The following is a 20,246-nucleotide window of genomic DNA, read 5'->3' on the forward strand; positions in this document are numbered from 1 at the left end:
CCTCCCCGGAGGGAACAGGACTCCTGGGGCCTGGCTGGGGGCCCAGAGCCAGGCCACCCTCTCCTGTTAGCCCTCAGAGTCCCATTTCTCTCTATTGGTGACCAAGTTGCAAATGGATAAAACACAGGAAAATTCTGTCCCCCCCCAGCCCTGCATGTCCTGTCCCCAGAGCCCCTCACCCCCACCCCGGGCCGGGTCGGGCCCCGTGGGACGGGAGAAATAGCAACCAATCCAACAGCGGGCGTGCTGTGTGCTCACTTCCTTCTGTCCCCACACGGGACGGGCGCCGTGGGGAGTGGGAGACATGGTGGGAGGCGGGTGTGGGAGCTGGACAGGTGGATGGACACAGGCTCGGAGAAGGAGTTTTAATCCAGGGCTTGTACTGGTACAGCATTACTGGGGCATCCTCAGGCAGAGATCAAACAGTGCTGCAGGAACTGATTTGGGTAGAGGGGCGGCAAGAGGTGAAAATACACAGATTTCCTCAGCCTTCGTTGAAGAGAATTAAAAGATAAATGTCCAAGGGTTAATAAATGTTTTAAAATAATGGGACTATGAACCCCAAGGAGGGACAAAGGTGGTGGGAGGAGCCAGAAAGCATCTTCACTCTGAACCCGGGTCTGAGGATCACACCTGGATATCCGAGGTCCAGCACGAGGCCCGGTGGAACTTCTACCCACTTCCTGCTTGAAAAGCCAGAAATGGGATGGGACCGTGGAGAACGTCAGGGGAATCAGACCCTCGCCAACCAGCCGTCAGGCCTGGGTTGAGAGTGAAGACACACTTGCTCCAAAACCCTGCCCTAGAACTGAGGGGTATTGGGACACAGGCTCAAGGCTCATGAATTAACAATGTGGAGAGCTACAGGACAGCCAGTCTGGCACCAGACCCCTCCTCCTCCGGCTCTAGAATGCAGCCTTCCCTCCCCACCAGGGTCTGAGGGCTCTGGACCTGGATGGCTGTGCCATGCTGGCCTCCAGGCCCAGCTCCACCATCACCGGGCTGAGCCCTCCACGGCCTGCACCCAGCGGATGGTGCGGGTCCTGCTCTCCTCCCAGGAGAACAGGGGCTCATAGCCAAAATGGCGCCGAGCCTTGTCGGTGCTGACGGTGAAGGTGGTGTTGGCCATAGCCAGCGTGTAGGGGTTGAGCAGGGGCGCATAGAGCAGCAGCGGCCTCAGCAGCCACTGCAGCAGGACATTGAGGGCAGCCAGAAACAACAGCAGCCAGTAGGGCAACAGTGGGCGGGTGCCCACCAGCCGGAGTCCACAGGGGCCCAGGAACTCCATGTTGAAGTCCTCATAGCTCTTGTAGGGTGAGTTGTCATAGCAGAAGTACACCTGGCCACCCATGAGTGCAGCTCGGTGCTCTAGCTCCCGGGCCACCAGCACGTGCATCCAGGCCACGTTACCTGTGGGTAGCAGGGGAGAGGGGGTGCCGAGGAGAGAACCGGGGGCGGATATGTCCTTGAATGCCCTTGCAACCATGTAGATACTGCTCTCTTCTGGGCCAGGGCATGGACAAGCCACCCTGTCCTTGGGCCCATGTAGATGCTGCCCACATAACTACAGCCCTGCTGAAGGCTGCTTTCTTCCAGGCCCCTGTAGCCATTTACTCTCCCAGGCCAGCCTATATGGATGTTATTCCTTCTCCTGTCAGTCCTGGGTAGATGCTCCCCCTCTCCTCTCCTGGGAAGATGCTGCTCACAAAACTGCAACCCTTTCCTCAGCCTATGACACGGTATCGATCTCAGCCTTCCCAACTGGCATGGACACTGTTTTGTCTGTGGCCCCTGCAGACGATGCCCACATATCATAGTCTGCTCTGGCCCATGTATAGACCATCCTTTTTTAGCCAGAGTATAGAACACCCCCTTGCCCCAGAACCATGTGGGTCCTGCCCTGTTCTTTTAGCCTCCCCCAACGCCTAGCCCGGGCCTCACCCACGTAGACCCGGCCATGCTCCACAGAGGCTGGAATGGCCCGGAAGAGCCGACCCCCCAGGCGCAGGCCCTGGTGGTAGAAGTCCCTCATGATCTGGTGGCCTTCGCCGTAGATACCGGTGGGACGCAGGGCACATGTCACGAGGGGCAATCCCCCGAGGACCTGGGGGCAAAAGGCAAGGCCCTGCTAAGACCTAGGACCCAGTGGTTTGCCCTCTGCCCTGATCTCCTCAAGCTGGAGATGGAAGGAATCCAGGGCAGGATGCAAAGGAGCCCACAGTAAGAAACGAACAAACAAAAAACCAGGGGCTGCCCTGGTGGTCCAGTGCTTAAGACTCTGCCCTTCCACCGCAGGGGGCTGGGGTTCGACCCCCTGGTGGGGGAACTAAGATCCCGCATGCCATGCAGTGCGGCCAAAAGGGGAAAGAAAAAGAGGAGCCCCCAGGCCCTGGCTCTGCCTCTGCCTGGCAGCCCTTTCCACCCCCGTCTCCCGCATCTCATCTTCTCCAGGCTCACCTTCCTCCCATTGGCTTCCAGGACGAGCTGCTCAGCTAGGGCCTTGCTGCAAGGATAGGGGTGTCTGTGTACTGCTTCGTATGGGGTATTCTCATTGCCCCTAGTCGGGGGAGAGGGAAGATTCTTAATGCTGAGGGGAGATGGGGCCCTTGAAGTATTAGGGGAACCTCAGCTCACCTGTAAAAGGGCTGGCCTTTGATGTTGGGACCCACAACTTCCATGCTGCTTGTGTAGACCAGGAAGCGTGTTCCAGTCTGCACACAAGCCTCAATCACATTCCGCGTGCCTGGGGGAAGGCGGGAGTGTACCGAAGCTGAAGCTTCCTCCCCCTCTGCGTCTTTCCCTCCCCATCACAAAGCTGGATGAGGGCACGCGCCTTCTTTCCCCAGGCCCAGGGAGAACCACAGCGGGTCAGTGAAGGCTGGCCTGCCATGACAGGGGCAGAAGTGTCCACAGGACAGATTGTCACAGGAGAATCACAGAGGTCAAGGTCAAAGAGGGGGGCAGGAAACAAGCAACCAAGATCAGGCCATGTGCCAGGGAGTATTGAGGACATTGTCAGAACAGGTAGGGAGCATCTCACCCTGCACGTTGACCTCATGGATGGTCTCAGGACTGGTTTTTCCAAACACGTCCACCAGCCCAGCTGTGTGGATGACCACGTGGGCTCCGGCCACAGCTGCTGCCACCTCGTGGGCCTGGGTCACGTCCCCCTGGATGGCAGTCACCTGCACGGGCCCTGGGAGTGGGTAGGGGCAGCCAGAAGCAATGTCAGAGCTGAGGCCGTCAGCCAGCTGCTGGATTCGGCCCACACCCTTGGGAGCCACACTTTCCCAGTGTGACTCATTCATCCTATCCATTCGCAATGGAGAACATAACAGGCATCATCTTTTCCACAAGGAAGGGAGTCCACACCCTCCCCCGCCCCCACCCCCACCCCGTCCCCACCAGTCACCTGTCTTCAGCTCCTCCAGCCAGGGACCCAGGTGTAGGTCAAAGATGCGCAGCTCACGGAGCTGGGGTTCCTGCTGCAGCAGCATGCGGACCACATGTTCCCCCAGGAAGCCACAGCCACCAGTGACCAGGTACACCAGCTTCTGGGCTTGTGCAGAGTCTGCCATGCCTGGCTGGGGAAAGAGACACTGGCGCACCTGGGTTGTCAGCCACCCACCGCCCCAGCACCAGCGGTCCCGTGACTCCTAGGAGGGGCCCCTGGCTGAGTGGCCTGGAGCAGTGACCCAGGGGCCAGAGCTGTTTCTGGAGGCTGTAGCTGTCGGTGCAGTGGCCAGGCTACCTGCCCTCTGGCCCTGCTGGCTGCAGTTACCGAGATAAGGGGGAGGGCTTGGCCTGCAGGAAGGGGTCAGGGTTTGAGTTGGAGGGAGAGGTTCTGGGACAGAAAACGAAGGGTGGTTGGCAGGGAGCTGGGGAGGCAGGGTAGAGGAAGGCGAAGAGAGCTGGGTTTGGGGGAAGGGACCCCCGGGCCCCGGCATCACCACTGCCTACCTGCAGCCACAGCCCCAGGCCACCCAAACCGGCCACCGGAGGCCGTCTTCTGCAGGCTCCTGGGCCAGCGACACACCGTCCCCTTCCGCTTGCTCCTCCTCCCTCCCGGCCCATTCCAGCAACAGAGACCAGCCCAGCCTCCACCTCTCCGCCCCCCACACTCTTGCCACAGGGCACCCTCTGGTGGCCGCTCTGGGCTGCACTGGCATCTGGTTCCAGCAAAACTTGGGCAAGAGGGGTGGGGGAGCCAGAGCCTGCCAGGTGGGTGCTGAGTAGGGGGTTTCAGCCACAGAATGGAGCAGGCAGGGTGACCTCACTCCCGGTGCATGATATCAGCCTTTCCCTCTTGCTGGATTTCCCAGGAGGCCAGAAGCCCAGCAGCAGCTGTGGTTCTGGGAAGGGAAGGGAGGCCTGACCTTGGCCCCACTCTGGCTGGCCTTGGCGGGGGATTTCTGGATGGCTCTTGCAGCCTGTCTGCTGGCCCAGAGTGATGGTGGCTGAGTCTGCAGGTCTGGGATCTTGCCCGAAAGCCCCTCTACCCACCCCAAACATCAGGCCACCTATTTCCCTGTCTTCACCTGCCCCACCCTCTGTCCTCAACCCTCATCCCACCCTGCTCTTCCCCAAAGATACTGACAAAGCCCTTTTGTACAATAAAGTTTAATCACAATTATAAAAATGTGGCGTTGGGTTCGCGCTATTAACATATGTACAGTCCAGCCCAACAGGAAGGGCCCGCCCCCCCACCATCCTGGCCTGGCGAAGCCAGAGCTTCCAGACACCAGGGTGGGAGGGTGACCCACAGGGTCTGGCAGGAACAGAAGACGAGGCAGGGTTCCAGGCACAGAGTCCCCAGGACTGGGGGCGCAGGGCCCCCCTCCAGGGGGAGAACATGGCCACTGCCCCTAGAGACCCCTAAACTGGGGAGGGGTGCACGCAGGGCACAGAGGGGAAGTCCCCATTAACACAAAGCAAGGGGGCTACGCAGTCCCCCCGAGGACAGGATCTGTACAGGCCGGCACCCCAGGTTTCCACAGGAAACAGCTGCTGGCAGCTACAAAACATTTACAGCTTCTTCTCCGCAAAGAAAAAAAATCGGGCTGGGTGGGCAGGGGCAAGGGAAGCGGAAGTTGCCTCAAGGGACTGAGGCTCCCTCGCTAGGCTCGGGGCCCCCCAACCCCACATTTGGAGATGGGGCGTGTGGGCCCTGCTGAGCCCACTAAGGCTGGGTGGGCTGGGAGCTCAGGGCACCAAGGGGAATAAATAGGGGTGAGGGCACCAGTCCTGCCCCACCTCAGTTGAGGGAGCCGCGGCAGCTCTCGGTGCCACACAGACAAGGGATCTTGTTGTCCTCCAGCGGGAACTTGTAGTCATAGGTGATCTCCTCATCCACGCCGATGGGCTGCTTGGAGTAGATCACGATCTTCTTCTGGGACTCAATGGTGATCACCTTGGCATAGCAGTTGGGCTACAGGAAGAGGGCAGCGTGAGTCACGCCGCCCTCTTGGCTCCTGCCCCGTCCACTCCCCCACAACCCGGCCCCCTGCGCACCGTGCAGCAGTGATTGATGAACCTCGCCAGGTTGCCACACTTGGTGGCGTCGATGATGGTGTCGTGGTCCACCCGGAACAGGTAGCTGCTGCCAATGCCCTCTTGCACGTAGCGCTTCTCCCGCATGTCGGCCACCATCTAATAGAGGACAGGGTGCGATGGTCAGGGGGCTTCCCCTCAGCTTCCTGCCGGGCTAGGCCTGACCCCACCAGCCCCTGTGATGGGGGGTCCGGACAGTCTCCCAGCTGCCACACTGGGAGCCTCACTGGCCTGTCCTGGATCCACAGCTCTCCCTCTGGCACCCGCTACCCCAAGGCGCTGACTCCTGACTGCTTCCAGGACCCCCACCTCCCAATACCTTTGGCTGCTGTTATGACAGTCACCCACAGGACCCCAGGGAAGTCTGCACTGGCCACTGGGCAGGAGAAGCGGTCACTGTCTCCTCCTGGAGTGTCTGCCTGGCCCACAGGAGAGCCCGTGGGGACTGGGTCTGTTCCTGAGATGACAGTGGTCGTTTCACGGACTGAATCCTACTCATTCCTTCTCCCAGGACCCTCTCGAAAACAGGCACCCACAGCTGCTGCTGTCCACGCCAGGGCCCACATTCTTGGGTAGAGGGAGGACCTCATTTCAGAGAAAACAGGACGATAAACCCTCTGCACACTCCCCTTGGGTGAACTCACTCTCTTCCAGGGCTTCAACTGCCAGCTAAGTGGCGGGAACTCCTCCCAAACTTCCATCTCCAGCCAAATCCACCTCAGTGGAACTGCTGGGCGACACCCGGTAGATGTCCCCTGGTCACTGCAACTTCACATGTCCTGACAGGAGCTCATCTTGACCACACATCCGCTCCTCCTCGCTCCCTATCTCACTGGCAGCCCTACCTACTCCCAGCTGCTAAAGGCAGCACCAAGAAACCATCTCGCCTCGGCCCTCGCCCTCATTCCCCAGAACCAACTCGTTGCCTGGTCCTGCCAGCTACCTTGGACCCACTGCCTAGTCCAAGCCACCCCTGCCTTCGGCCAGGATCTCTGCAACAGCCCCACCCTGCCGTCTCAGCCTCCAATTCTCTCTGCACGCTGCAGTCAGATGGAGCTTGCTAACCTCCAAAGTCCTCTCCTGCTTAACGCTTTGCAGCAACTTTTCTCTTCTCACCATCGGTCCAAACTCTTTAACGTGGCTCCCAAGCTCCGCAGCGTCCGGCCCGCCCCCCCCCGGCCCCCTCCAGCCTCACGTTGCTGCCACTGGCCCTAGTTTTTCCAAGTGGCCATACTGACCTCCTTGCCCTAAGACCATCCTGCATCCAGACCTTTGCATGTGCCGTCCTACAGTGGAGGGCACCCTCCCTCACCCGGACCTGGGAGTTGCTCAGCATCCTTCAGCCCCTGGTTTAGACATCACTGTGCTCCCGCCTCCCTGAACACCGCCTTTCGTATCAACCCAACACCATCCTTATGTTTCTTGCTGGATCATTAACATCTAGTTTACTAGTACCCATTAATAGTTGTTGAAGGAAGGAAGGGAAAAAAAAGAAAAGCAGGTTTCAGTGGCTAAGTCTCAGAGCCAGGAGGGACACCGAGGGCCAGGTGGTTCTCATGTTGGCATCCCGGGCTGCCGTCAGGTCAGGCAGGGGCTGGGCGTGGGGCCTCACCTGGCGGATGTTCTGACCCACGTATTCGATGACCATCTCGTCAGCTGCGATGGGTTCCATGGCAAAGAGACCCCACTCGTGGATCCGGCTCCGGCCGAATCGGAGCTTCTTCTTCCGGAACTAGAGGGCGGAAGGCAGACTGCGCTGCTGGACGTCCCCCTCAACCTAGCTGCTGCTTGCCTCTCCTCAGACCTCCTGGGCAGGAGGGTGTTCTGGCCACTCGCCGCCGGCCCACCCCTAGGAGGCTCCACAACGCTGTCTTCCAGTGGCGCCCCTTCCCTCCTCAGTCCCCACTCCTCACCTTGAGCTGGTTTAACTTCAGCAGGTCACTGTCCATGATGGCGGAGGTGCCGATGGCGCTCAGGAGCCGACGCTGCTCAGAACGGCGCTCCGAAAGCACACGGTTAGTCCCCTGTGAGGTGCAGGCCAGGGAGGAGGTAAGTGACAGGAGAACTAATGGGAAGAAGATGCCACCAGTGGGCAGGTACCAGGGCAGAGCCTCACCTGAGTGTCCGCTCCCTCCAGCTGCCGGGCCGAGACGGGGCACACGTCCAGGTACCTGTCCTTCTCCTTCTTGCTGATGGGGTAGTAGCCTTCGCTGCGGGCCGAGCCTGTTTGGTGCTCGCGGGGCCCATCCTGGGGCCGCCGCTTGCGTTTCGGAGTGCTCAGGTTGGTGAGTGCAGGGTGTTAAGGAAGAGAACGGGGTCCTCACCAGCCAGATCCCTGGGGCTCCGCTCCTCTCTCCCCCGCAGTCCCAGCCCAAGGAAAGGGCGACTGACCTTAGCTGGAGATCCTGAGCATACTCAGTGTGAGGACAGAGAGGTGGAGAGAAGTAAGTCTTAGACCCCACCTTTCCTGCCACAAAATCTCTGGGAGGCAGAAAAGAGGCACGAAACAGAGAGCAATGGTGGCTTGGTAGCCAGGGGAGAAATAAATACCTAAGCTGAACGTGGCAGAGAACTGGACAGGGAAGGAGGCCAGTGCAGAACCTAGGAACAATCTCAGGAGGACAGTGCCTGGCTGAGCGACGGCAGGGAAGCCCCCCCCGCCCCCCCGGGCCTGCCTCCCTGTCCTGAGAAGGCCAGCCTCCGGGGCTCAGGATATTGGTGTGATGGACCCAGTGGGTGTCGTTAAGCCAGTCAGCCCCACTAGTCTGCTGCAGCAGCCGCTCGTATGTGAGCCGCAGGTAGCCCATGTCCTCCAAGTCCAGGCCCGAGTTCCAAATGTCATACAGGATGGTCATCTGCTCAAACTCGCTGCGGGGCTCGAAGGTGGGGGGGGGCGGGGGAGGGGGCGGCGGGGGCGGCCGCCGGGGCCGGGTGTGGGAGCGGAGGCTGCGCCGCCGGGTGGCCCCCTCGCCGTCGCTGCTGCTGCTGCTGCTGCTGCTCTCCGATGACTCCGACTCCTCCTCCTCCTCCTCCCCATCCTCTTGCTGCTGCTGCTGCTGCTTTGGCTCCTCTGCCTCAGCCACCACCACCTCAGGGGCCTCCAGGACCTCATCTGCCGGGGAGCTGAAGAGGGCTGCAGGGGCAGGAACTGGCTCCAGGGGCCGAGGGGCCGGCGTGGAGGGTGGCGGCTTGACGGCCAGGGCGTAGTTGTGCTCCAGGAGGATGTGGCTGAGCAGGGGGCCCGGGCGGTCCACCTCGTCCAATGTCTCTGTGGCCTCTGAGTCATCGCCAGTGGGCACGGCAGGCAGCCCGCGTCGGGCTGGGGTCAGAGCCAGGTCGGCCAGCACAGCCAGGTCCACTTCTGTCCCTGGCTCAGCCTCCTCTTCCTCGGTGGAGCGGCATCGGCCTCCAGCCCGGCTCCGGCCTCCTCGGGACACCTCCTCGGGCCAGCTCTTGACCAGAGACGCGTGGTCCAGGGGCAGGTTGCGAATGGTCCGCTCCACGGCCCGGGGGACTTTGCGGGAGGCGGGGCCGGGAGACTTGACCTGCAGTGGGGCAGCGGGGGGAGGCTCTGGGGCCGGCACCTCCTCCACCGCAGAGAAGGAGACGGTTTTCCGGCGTTTCTTGGGTGGGGGCAGGAGGGGGATGGGAGAGGAGGGGCGCTCGTCGGGACGGGGGGCAGGGGCCAGGGGTCCAGCCGGTGGCTCTGGGGTTGGCTGGGGCACACTGGGGGGCGGTTCCTCCGTGAAACCTGGGGAGGGAAGCACACAGTGAAAAGGAGAGGGTCAGCTTCTCGGCCGAACGTCATCACAGATTCGCTACCGGCAAGAACCTGGCCAGCCTCCCTGGGGAGTCCACACCCCAGCTGCCCTCACTCCTCAGCTCCCCACAGACACTCCTGCCCTCACAGAACTTCTAGTCCAATGGAGACAATCACATGAAACACATGTGCAGCCTGATCTCTGAAGGGCGGGGGTAGGGGCTCAAAGGAAACAAACACTTGGACTCTCGTCTTTTTACCAAGACTGGCAGTGACAGAACCACATCCAACAACTAGACACAGAGATCAGACGACCTTTTGTCAGCTGCATTTTATAACCAGGATGCAGTTGTCCAGATCTGAATTAAAGCATCCATTATTTTGACTACAAACAATATTCTTTGTTCAGTGAGGTGAAAAAGATACAATGTAAGAAACTGAATCTTTTCATTAAACTATTTTATAAAATTGCACTGTGGACCTGCCCAAGTGAGAAAGGGGTCAGGAAGTTTCCCCTCAAGAAGCTGAGGGTGGGACTTCCCTGGTGGTGCAGTGGATAAGAATACGCCTGCCAATGCAGGGGTCATGGGTTCAATCCCTGTTCCAGCAAGGTCTCACATGCCGCGGAGCAACTAAGCCCGTGTGCCACAAAGACTGAGCCTGCACTATAGAGCTCACGAGCCACAACTACTGAGCATGCGAGCCACAACTACTGAGCCCGCGTGACGCAAGTACTGAAGGCTGCGCACCTAGAGCCCGTGCTCTGCAACAAGAGAAGCCACCGCAATAAGAAGCCCACGCACCGCAACGAAGAGTAGCCTCTGCTCGCCGCAACTAGAGAAAGCCCGCAAGCAGCAACAAAGACCCAACGCAGCCAAAAATAAATAAATAAATAAAAAGAAGCTGAGGGTGAAGCTGAGGTCCCAAGGATGAGGAGCAGGCAGTGCTGTCTCTCCCCAGCTAACAGGGACAGGGAGCACATCCTCCCTCTGTGGACACCCCCAGGCCTGCTGCTGAGTGCTGGGATCTGAACATTGCTCAAGGCATGCATAGCCCTTTCCCCAGGGCCCAACCCTGTCCTGCAGACCTGACCCATCCCCATGACTGGTCCACAGCCTTGCCCTCTCATCCTAGGTTTTAGCCAGTCAAGCAGGCATGGCCTTTCAGGCCCCCGGCCCTTTGCTCACATGGTTCCCTTTGCTCACATGGTTCCCTTTGCTCACATGGTTCCCTTTGCTCACATGGTTCCCTTTGCTCACATGGTTCCCTTTGTTCGGAATGCCTCTCTCCTTTCGCCCATCCAGAAAGCCCACACGCAGCTTTTGGACCCAGCTCAATGACACCACCTTTGTAAAGACTTCCCCAGTTTCCTCAGACATTGGTTAACATCTTCCTCTCAGAACCAGAAGGCTGGTGGTTCTCAACTGCCATCTTCAAATTGGCTGCAGCAGATTAACAGCTAGAATTTTGTGCTAAGCACCAATCCAAGCCTTTCAGATACAGTAAGTACTCACTTAATTCTCATAACGACCCTATGAAGTGAGTACTATTATTAATGCCTTCTTACAGATACGAAAGTCAAGGCAGAGAGAGGCTGATAACCTGCCCAAAGTCACCCAGCTAGCAAGTGACAGAACAAGACCTGCATCCCAGGGCAGCCTGGGTTGAGTTCGGGATCTTACCTACTGCCCCGCGCTGCTTTGGACCTCCTAGCCTGGGACTCAGCGGCTACAGGTCTGGCCCTACCACTCACAGAGCTAAAGGGCAGCCAGCACCAGGCCTGGCCTGAGCAGGCAGTGATCAACATGTGTCCACTGCCTCAACTGACACACCCTCAGCTTCCTGTCTCCCGAGGGTCTGGATACCCTTAGGCTCTCAGCCAGGAGTAACCCACGCTCTGAAGCTAGTGAGGTCCCAGGTCCCCCAGGTCCTAGGAGTCCTCTCACATCCTCCCCTCTCCAGCGCTTTGGGGCGGACCTCTCCTCTGATCCATCCTCCCAACCTAGCCCACTGGGCCCTCTGGAAGCCTGGCCCTTGAGAACAAATTCCACCCCGCCACCCCCGGCTCAGTTTCTTCCCACAGACTTCCCTTTTGCTCCTCGTCCTGAAGGAAAGCTGGCAGGGCCTTTCATCATTTAGGGAGGCAACTTTCAGGTTACCTGACCAGTCTACACAACTCCCAGAAGCCACTGTTTCTACGGCATGACCTACCTACCCCACTCCCTCCCTGCCCCCTGGCCATCATTAACTGATGGCTAAATGACCCAAGCCAGCCCAACCAGAAACTTCCTTGAGGATAAGTTTCTAAGATAGGAGGGGGTGGGACTTCCTGGTGGTCCAGTGGGTAAGACTCCACACTCCCAATGCAGGAGGCCGGGGTTCGAACCCTGGTCGGGGAACTAGATCCCACACGCATGCCGCAACTAAGAGTCCACATGCTGCAACTAAGAAGCCCTCATGCCACAACTAAGACCGCATGCCACAAGTAAAAGATCCCGCATGCCGCAATGAAGATCCCACGTGCCACAACTAAGACCCGGTGCAGCCAAAATAAATAAATAAATAAAAATAAATCTTAAAAAAAAAAAGACAGGAGCGGGAGTCTGTCTGTGGGGGCAGACATCCTCTGATGGAATGGAGAAGCAGAGGAAGACTATTTGCAGGACAGAAGGATGAATCAGAGGGGAAGACAGAAGAAGAGCAAGTCCTAAAGGTGTCCAGGCCCCTGTCCCTGGGATCTACCAGACAAGCCCTCTCCTAGGCTCCTGCCATTGGGCCACACAGGCCTCTATCCAGTTGTGTCCTTGGTAGCTCGGTTTTCCCTACCATTCTCTAAAAGCCAAGGGACCGGCCTTAATTTTCCTCTCCCCTCCCACCTCTGCCATCTACCTAAGGGACTCTGATAGCCCACCTGTTTGCCAGATTCTCACATTCACTCATCCTCAGCTACCGTCCACCAGTCACACACCCGACCTTGTCACCCTCTCCACGTTGGACGGTGACACTCTGACCACAGTTCCCCAGGTCCTTTCAGTTCACCCCACTGTACCTGTTCAATTTCCCATCCTCTATCGCCCCGCCCTCTAGCCCATCACTCTCCCCCTAAATTAACTTCATTCTGGGTCGTGCCCAGACCACAGCGGCCCTTGCTTTGTTCTCTCCTTTCACGCTACTTTCCACAGTCTTCCACCACTTCCACCCTGTAGACCCCTAACCTGGAATCCACCCAACCACCTGCCTTCTCTCCTCCTTCACCCCAACCCCTGGCCTCAGCAGGGCTTCTGAGTTGCTGGCGATCCTAGTCAGCTTTCATCCTCACTCCCCACCCTCCTCATACTCCAGGCTTCTACTCCACTCATGCCCCCTCATGCTCAGAAATGTCCTGCCTTCCTATTGAAGAGAGGAAAAGGAGGCCTTCGGCTGAAACCCCACAACTCCCTGCTTCCCCATTTACGGAGAGATCTGCATCCGACCTAGAGGGTCCATCCCCCCTAGGTGTGCTGCTCCATCAAGTATTCCTCTCTCTCCTGGTCCATCCACCAGCTCCCTCGTCCCTTCAGTGTATGAACACACTCCAGTCTCACGTACTGTGAAAAGCTAACCCTCCACCAACCCTGCATTTTCTTGCTGTCTCTCCAATTCCAGTTGGGTAACCTTGAACAACTCACTAAGCCTCAAATTCCTCACCTGTAAAATGGGAGTAGCAGAGATGCTGTGAGGAGTAAATGAGAAAGTGAAACTTGCAACTTTGCGACGTGCTAGGGCTGGCGCATGGGATCTACTCAATTAACGTTAACTAATATCATTAAGTACCACCCCTCAACTGTCTTCTTTCACAAGAGTAGCTTACCCTTCCAAAAGACTGGTTATCTATCACCTGCCCTCACTCCTTAACACCCCCTAACTTGAGCCATGCTACTGAAATTGATAAGGTCACCAGTGACCTCCTAACTGACAAATCCAACAGATGCTTTTCCTTTTGTGGCCTTCCAATACAGGCCACTCCCTCCTTTTGAAAACCCGAGCTCCCTGGTTTCCTTCCACCTCTCTGATCACTCCTTTTCAGCCTCCTCTGGCTCCACTCTGCCCCCCTATCTCTTGTAAGACAATTAAGGCTCTGGCCCCCTTCTCTCATTCCATACATCCTTCCAAGGTATACACAAGTGTATTCACACCCATACTTTCAAATACCTATCGCATTTCCAGCCTACTGTTTTCTAGAGCTTCAATCTTTTTTTTAAAAACTTTTTATATTGGAATATAGTTGATTAACAATGTTGTGGTAGTTTCAGGTGTAGAGCTTCAGATCTATTGATCCAACAGCCCACTGACTGTTTCTACTTGAAGGTCCCAGAGGGACACGAAACTTAACCCCAATTAAATGCATCAGCCTTCTTCCTAATTCTGGTTCTCGAATTTCCTTTCCTGGTAAGTAGTTTAACCAAGTGGTTCTATGTCCTAAATTTCTCTGAAACCCTCATCCCCACTTCCACTCCCTGCACCTCACTGTAACCACCCTGGCTTTGGTTCAGGCCCTTCGCTTACCTGCATCCTTTCAAACCGTCTCATGAGCTGCCCCACCTCCCTCCTCACCTCTTCCACATCCCTCCCCCTCCTGCTAGAATGATCTTTCTGAAATGCAAATCTGATCACATCCCACTTTTTCTTCCTACCCTGAAAATTTCGAAAGAGTACTGAGATTGCTGTCCCCTCTTCTGCCACCGATGGACTTCGGAGAGACTGAGATGTGTCTTAGGATTAATCAGAACCTCGACTCCTTCTCTCATGGGTTCTGGGCCAGAACAGAACGCCTCAGTGCTAGGAGGTCTTCCTGTGCTCAGTGCCTATCTCAGACTATGGATTCTCAATAATGTTCGAGGGAGATCTCTGGAAGGCCACATGTATCTTTGAAGGATAACTTGAAAACTGAGTTAATTCCACCATAAGAGCAACCTACTCCAAGTTACCACCATTGCTTGCCTTACTTCCTGCAAGAGCCTCTTAATCTCCCTGCACAAACTCTGGCCCCTCTCCAAGTTTTCTCTGCACTGCATCTTTTCAAAACACAAATACAACCATGTCAGTCCTCTGATGGCATTCCACTGCCCTCAAGATAAAGCCCAAATTCCTAGTGTGGCCTACTCATTTTGCATGATCCAGCCCTTGCTAATCTCTCCAGTTTAGGCCACCCCAGCTCCCCCTAACTCTCAGCTCTCCAGAAGATTAGCTTTCTTTTTTGTCTTCCAACATGCCATTTACTCTGCCTTGGGGCCTTTGCACATGCTAATCACACCCTCCTGCCTGCTTTGGCTTGATTTCAGCCCAATGGTGCTTCTGCGGAGAAGACTTCCTCACAGATATGCTCAGGTTCTCAGAGTACCCTGTACTTTTCTTTCATGGCTCTTACAGTTTGTAGTCACAGATTTTCTTAAGTAAAGATTAAACTGTCTCTCCCTATAGACCGTAAGCATCATGACTGTGAAAACAGTGCCTACTGTGCATACCATCACATCCCTTGCACCCACTGTAAGGATTCAATAAATAAGTATCTATTGCCTGAAGGAACAGTTCACTCAGCAAGATACATTACGCGTGTGATATAAAATAACAACTGAATGTACAAATCCACAAAGGAAAGCAAAGACAGAATTAAGTTCTGAGTTTATGTTGTTAATAGTAATCTATCCAATTTGACCATTTAATCAAGTATATACTACACATTAAGGAAGAGGCTTAAGAAAAACTGGTAGGAGAAATTTACTAAGTTGGGAATTCTCTCTTTAACTTATTCGGAAAAAGATCATTCTGTTTTACTTTAGTAGCCAAACACGCTGGTCTAACTCTGAAAATTGTTTATGGCAGTGCAGTTTGAGTGTGTTAGGACATAAATGTCTCCAAGGGAGGAGTGACAGGAGATAGTGACTTCCATCCAATTTTGTATGTTTTCCAACAAAGCCACACACCTGCATACAATTAATAAACGTCAACCACACTGCTCCCATGAAGACAGACACACACATACACAAAGACTACAACAACAGTTCCATACCACCTACCTGCAGGTCTTGCTGGAGACTTCTGTTCGGGGAGAGGTGTGACTGGGGAGTCTGCAACCCTTTCTGGCTCAGGCTCCTCTGCAGGTGCTGGCAGGGGCACGGGGACATCTCTGGGGGGCGATGGTGCTGAGGGTATGGCTGCTGGCTGCTCCTCTTCCTCCTCTTCTTCAGAAGAGGACTCAGATGATGAGGAGGACGATGAGGAAGAAGATGAAGAAGACGAAGAAGATGAGGAGCTGGATGAGCTGCTGCTTTCGGAGTCCGATGTGCTATCATTCTCACCATCTGAGTCAGCATACAGAGAACATTTGGAGGATGAATCGCTTTCGTCGTCCTCGCCTGGAAATCCAGAAGGGGGAATCAGGCGAGGTGAGAAGACCCCTCACTTGGTCAAGCCGTGGGTTCATTCACTGACTCACTACCAGGGATGTGTTAGGCTCTGTGCTAGGTGCTGGGGATTCCTACTCTCAAGGAGTTGGAGAAGCACCCAATCTGTCCACAGTGTGATAAACTTCAGGATGAAGGGCTAGTGGAACAGGCAAAGGGAAGCCCTGGACTCTGCCTGGTTGATCAAGTCAGGGAAGGCATCCCTGTGAAGGAGATGCTGAAGTCACGAAGGACAAGGAGGAGTCCGCCCAGCAGACGCGGGGGCTGAGTGGGGACGTCAAAGGTAAGAGAAGATGGTGCCCTTGGAGACTGGCAAGCAGCCTGCCCTAACCACCAAAGCTTTTCCCAAAGTGGGTCTTATAGACACTGCCTGGACAACAGACTCTGAAAAGGGATTCCAGGGTAAAATAAGCTTAGAAAATGCTATATGGTCTATGCTTCTGGGAGTGGTAATACATTGGAAGGACTCTAAGAAATTAAGCATTTCAGGACTTCCCTGGTGGCACAGTGGTTAAGAATCTGCCTGCCAGTGCAGGGGACACGGGTTCGAGCCCTGGTCTGGGAAGATCCCACATGTCGTCTGGAGCAACTAAGCCCGTGCGCCACAACTACTGAGCCTGTGCTCTAGAGCCCACAAGCCACAACTACTGGAGCCCACGTGCCACAACTACTGAAGCCCGCACGCCTAGAGCCCGTGCTCTGCAACAAGAGAAGCCATCACATGAGAAGCCCGCTCACCACAACTAGAGAAAGCCCGCGCGCAGCAACAAAGACCCAACACAGACATAAATAAATAAATTAATTAATTAATTAAACAAACAAATGAAAAAAATTGCTGCAGACTCTGAGTGAGAAAGGCAGGAGAGCAGAAACAAGGAAGGTGACAAATTCAAGAAACACTGAAGTGGTAAAACGGACAGGAATTGGTGACCAAGTGGATGTGTAGGGGTCTGCACCCCTCACTCTTAGCAGATGACCTCGCCCTCTGCTTTCCTGAGCGAGAGGCTCTCAGATCTCCGTTCTCATAATTCTGGCCTCTGCTGAAATGGCACCTCTCGGAGGCATCCCTTCACCATCAGATGTAAAACAGTCCACCTTTCCCCTGTTCCCTGACCCCGTCACTCCCTACCCCGTTACGCTAGCTCATCTTCTTCAAAGCAAGTATCTCTACTTGAGGTGCTACTATTTGTCCACTTGTATGTCAAGTCCCCGCCTCCCCCCCTTAACCAATCACAAGCTCCAATAAGGCAGGGACCACATGTGTCTTGGTCGTTGATATGTCCCTAACACCTGGAACGGTGCCTGGCACACGGGAGGGGCTCGATATCTATTTCCAAGCACAGGAATAAAAGAGACTGAACCGTGTACTCAAGCCTCAGTAAATGTGGAGGAACAGACAGGTGTTCAACTGAAGAAAAGAGCTGTGTCTGGTGCCAGCAGCTGCAGCAAGGGGAAGAAGGAGGCAGAGCTCGGTGGCTGGGCCTTAACAGAAGAGTGCCCAAAGCGGGAAAGGCACAGTGGGGCAGCAGGAGAATGCAGCCCCCTTATCTTGAGAAAATAAATGGGCTGAACTGGGTTGTCTTCAGAGGACAGCATGTTTCAGAGGTAAGCAGGAGGAAGTGTTCTGGGTATTGTTTACAGTGGGCCAAAGGTTCCAAAGGATGGGGCTAAAAGGCAGTTGTTTTGGGGGAAGGCAAAGATGGCCAATCAATCCAGCAGGCAGGTTACATGGGCTCAGAAAGGGCTGGACAGGTGGCTGAGTCCCTCCTTCCCCAGAATTTGACTGTACTCTGTGTGCTTACCGTCTGATGCCTCTGTCTCCTTCTTTGCAGCATCCATGGCTTCTTCACGCTCTTCATCGTCCTCATCTTCCTCCTCGTCCTCCTCATCCTTAAGTAAAGGGACAAAGGGGAATTAATAGAAGAAGGCCAACTGGTCCTCCAGGAAACACAGCTACCAGGGCTCCAGCCCAGAGAGAAGCTGGCTATGGCGGCAGGAACTCAGGACATAGGCTCTTGGCAGGGACCGGGTGCCTCAGCTCCTCACCTTCTCTGAGGAGGACTCCTGGGATGCCTCCTCCCCCTCGCTGTCCAGAGCAAAGGACTTGTGGTGCTTGCCGTGGGTCTTGCTTCGCTCTTCATCTCGTTTTGGGGGCTTGGTCCCCGGACGTCCTGGCTCTCCAACCTCCTTCTCTCGCTCAGCGTCTAGACCCAGATGAGTAGTGCAGTTTACCATCAGCAAGAGTAGCCCTATCCTGTGAAAGCAGCTCTGCACACACCATCACTGATCTTTCTCACAGTCCCACAACATAGACCTCATCTTACAGACAAGAAGTTGAAGCTCAGCAGAGAAACAAAAACCGCACATTTTACTTCACATTTTATACAGTTTTAAACACACTGCACCCATTTTATCTTTCATCTTGTTCTGTGATGGGTGGAAGAGGGAGGCGATTTTGTTATGTCTGGTCCAAGAAAATAGTACTAAGGCCAACGGGTCTCCAGGGAAGCAGATCAGACTCAATAAGGAAGTTTCCCGCCACGGAAGCTGTCAACCTATAGCTCAGACTTAGACAAACTGGTAGGAAGGGTGTAAGAGCGCTTAAGCATTAGATGGTAACCTTGGGTAGATAACCTGTTTTAACCTCGCGATTATTCCTCTTATGGGGAAAAAGTGAAACACAGAAAACTTACGTCAGCATACCAGAAATAAAAACCACAGCTAAAATCCAGGGAGAGCCCTACCTGAAGCTTCTCACATCTCAAAGAACTGCTTTACTGTAACCTGTTCCAAATCTTCACTTGGCTCCTCACCCTCAAGACACCTTCACTCCTTCATCCCTGCCTCCTGCTTTCCTACCAGAATCGAAGCAGCCTTTTTCCTCCTTTCTGCTTCACCTGACCTCCCACTCACCATCTTCATCTTCCTCGGCTGGAGTAGAAGGCCGGGGCCTCTTTTCCTCACTGGCCTCTGAAATTTCCGAAGGCTCTTTTCGCTTTACCTGGGAGATGAAAAGAAATGGTGCCCTTTAAAACCCAAACACTCACGGTTCCCAAGCACCCTTACTCCAAGGAAGGGAAGCCCCACTTAACCCCCTCTCCCCACGCAACTAGGCAAGATCACAACTCTGGGTACCTTGAAAGAAGGCAGCCGCAGGGCTCCTCGCAGTCCTGACCCAAAGGCGAAGGCTTCGATGCCAGCGGTACCCCCACTCTTGGCCCAGTCTACCAGGGACAGCAGGCCTGGCTCTTTGAGCTTTATCTTCTCTTTATCCTCCTCCTTGGCTTGTTGTTTAGCTGCATTCTGGAATGGCTGCAGGCAGTAGGGGGACCGAGCTCCAGAACCCAGGCGCTCCCTCCTGCCTCAGAACTACTCCCAGGCCCCAGGAATACAGAAATGCATCTACTCACTTCTCCATCTGACACACATCTATGCCACACCTCCCTCGCACCAGCCCCTGTACAGGCATTTTCTTGAAAGTCCGCTCATTCAGTCCATCAATCTTACGAAGCTGCTACTATTATTCCCACGCTACAAATGGAGACCCTGCAGATTGATGCCCAGAGAGATTTAAGGGCTTCGTCCACCACAAGGAAGCAGTGGAACCAAGACAAAGCTCTTCTGACTCTCAGACTCCTGCTTCTTCTACTGTTCTGTGTGCCCCCCAACTCCCCTGGGCCCAGCTGTGCGTGCCACCGAGTGCCCACAGTCTCTCTCTCCACTTGCCCCAATCACCTCTCTTCTCTATTCTGAGCTGTGTAGCCTGAAGAAATCAGAGGTCTAATCCCTCCAGTGGAGCCCCAGGTCTCCCCAGTCCCAGGCACTGGCCCTCACCTTGGCCTTCTCTTCCTTGCTCTCCCACCACTGGTCAAAGGCTCCAAAGGCCACATTCTCCACCATCTTGCGGTTGAGGTCTCGCTGCATGATGCTCTTCATCTCTTGGACTAGGGTGGCCAGCACACGGCCCACGGTGCCTGCCGATGGCAGGGCCTTGCCCTCTGCCAGCTCTGCGTCCTCCCTGGGAGGCAGCCGGACCTCTTCTCCTGAGACTGAGGAGGAGGGCAGGGGCTCGGCTGCCATGGGCAAAGGCAGCTGGTAGGCCTCCCGGGAGTATGCCCCTCGGCCTTCTTGCCCTTGTGTGTACAGAGCATATGGTAGGCCATAGGCTGCCTCTTGTGGGGGTGGGAATGGGAGGAAGGCCTCCCCAAAAGCCCCACCAGGGGGACCAGCTGAGGCAGTGGTCAATCCTTTGCCCTGCCGCAGTTGGTGGAGCCGAGTTAACATCTGGGTCTGCATCTGGAAGGACATGGGCATCCCTCCCCACTGAGCCCCAAGTCGATCCATGAGCTCTAAGGAGTTCACAAAGTCATAGATGTGGGGGGGTGGCGGAGGAGGTGGGGGGTACTCGGGGGGCGGTGGGCAATCAGGTCGGGGTGGGAGGAGATAGGCAGGCTGGTGGGGAGGGTAAGCAAGCGGAAGGGAAGCCAGGTATG

The 20,246-nt window shown here is 55.7% G+C and overlaps 2 protein-coding genes across 3 annotated transcripts in view; both read right to left on the reverse strand.

The window, feature by feature from the left end:
* Nucleotides 1–476: 476 nt before the first annotated feature.
* HSD3B7 (hydroxy-delta-5-steroid dehydrogenase, 3 beta- and steroid delta-isomerase 7) lies at nt 477–4,030 on the reverse strand. Of its 2 annotated transcripts, none has more exons than XM_007452701.1 (7): nt 3,961–4,030; nt 3,413–3,584; nt 3,041–3,196; nt 2,635–2,743; nt 2,458–2,557; nt 1,942–2,104; nt 477–1,410 (listed from the first exon to the last, which is right to left on the reverse strand). In XM_007452701.1, the coding sequence occupies exons 2-7, from the start codon at nt 3,576–3,578 to the stop codon at nt 995–997; spliced, it is 1,110 nt and encodes a 369-aa protein (XP_007452763.1). In that variant the 5' UTR covers nt 3,579–3,584; nt 3,961–4,030; the 3' UTR covers nt 477–994. The 2 variants fall into 2 exon arrangements, with proteins under 2 accessions (XP_007452763.1, XP_007452764.1); XM_007452702.1 differs by having other exon boundaries at nt 851–1,410; nt 3,413–3,580; nt 3,961–3,985.
* Nucleotides 4,031–4,604: 574 nt separating this feature from the next.
* Nucleotides 4,605–20,246, reverse strand: part of SETD1A (SET domain containing 1A, histone lysine methyltransferase) — a 22,826-nt gene continuing 7,184 nt past the window's right edge. The window contains exons 9-20 of the mRNA XM_007452703.1: nt 19,588–20,246; nt 18,889–19,065; nt 18,667–18,754; nt 17,800–17,957; nt 17,556–17,643; nt 15,367–15,705; nt 8,267–9,301; nt 7,667–7,839; nt 7,464–7,574; nt 7,163–7,282; nt 5,512–5,649; nt 4,605–5,428 (exon numbers count right to left, since the gene is read on the reverse strand). The exon at nt 19,588–20,246 is cut by the window's right edge and continues 44 nt beyond it. Coding sequence (XP_007452765.1) covers nt 5,255–5,428; nt 5,512–5,649; nt 7,163–7,282; nt 7,464–7,574; nt 7,667–7,839; nt 8,267–9,301; nt 15,367–15,705; nt 17,556–17,643; nt 17,800–17,957; nt 18,667–18,754; nt 18,889–19,065; nt 19,588–20,246 — 3,260 coding nt within the window. The 3' untranslated portion in view covers nt 4,605–5,254. The remainder of the gene's footprint in view (nt 5,429–5,511; nt 5,650–7,162; nt 7,283–7,463; nt 7,575–7,666; nt 7,840–8,266; nt 9,302–15,366; nt 15,706–17,555; nt 17,644–17,799; nt 17,958–18,666; nt 18,755–18,888; nt 19,066–19,587) is intronic.

The sequence above is a fragment of the Lipotes vexillifer genome, unplaced genomic scaffold, assembly GCF_000442215.2.
Source record: "Lipotes vexillifer unplaced genomic scaffold, Lipotes_vexillifer_v1.1 scaffold426, whole genome shotgun sequence".
NCBI lineage: Eukaryota > Metazoa > Chordata > Mammalia > Artiodactyla > Lipotidae > Lipotes > Lipotes vexillifer.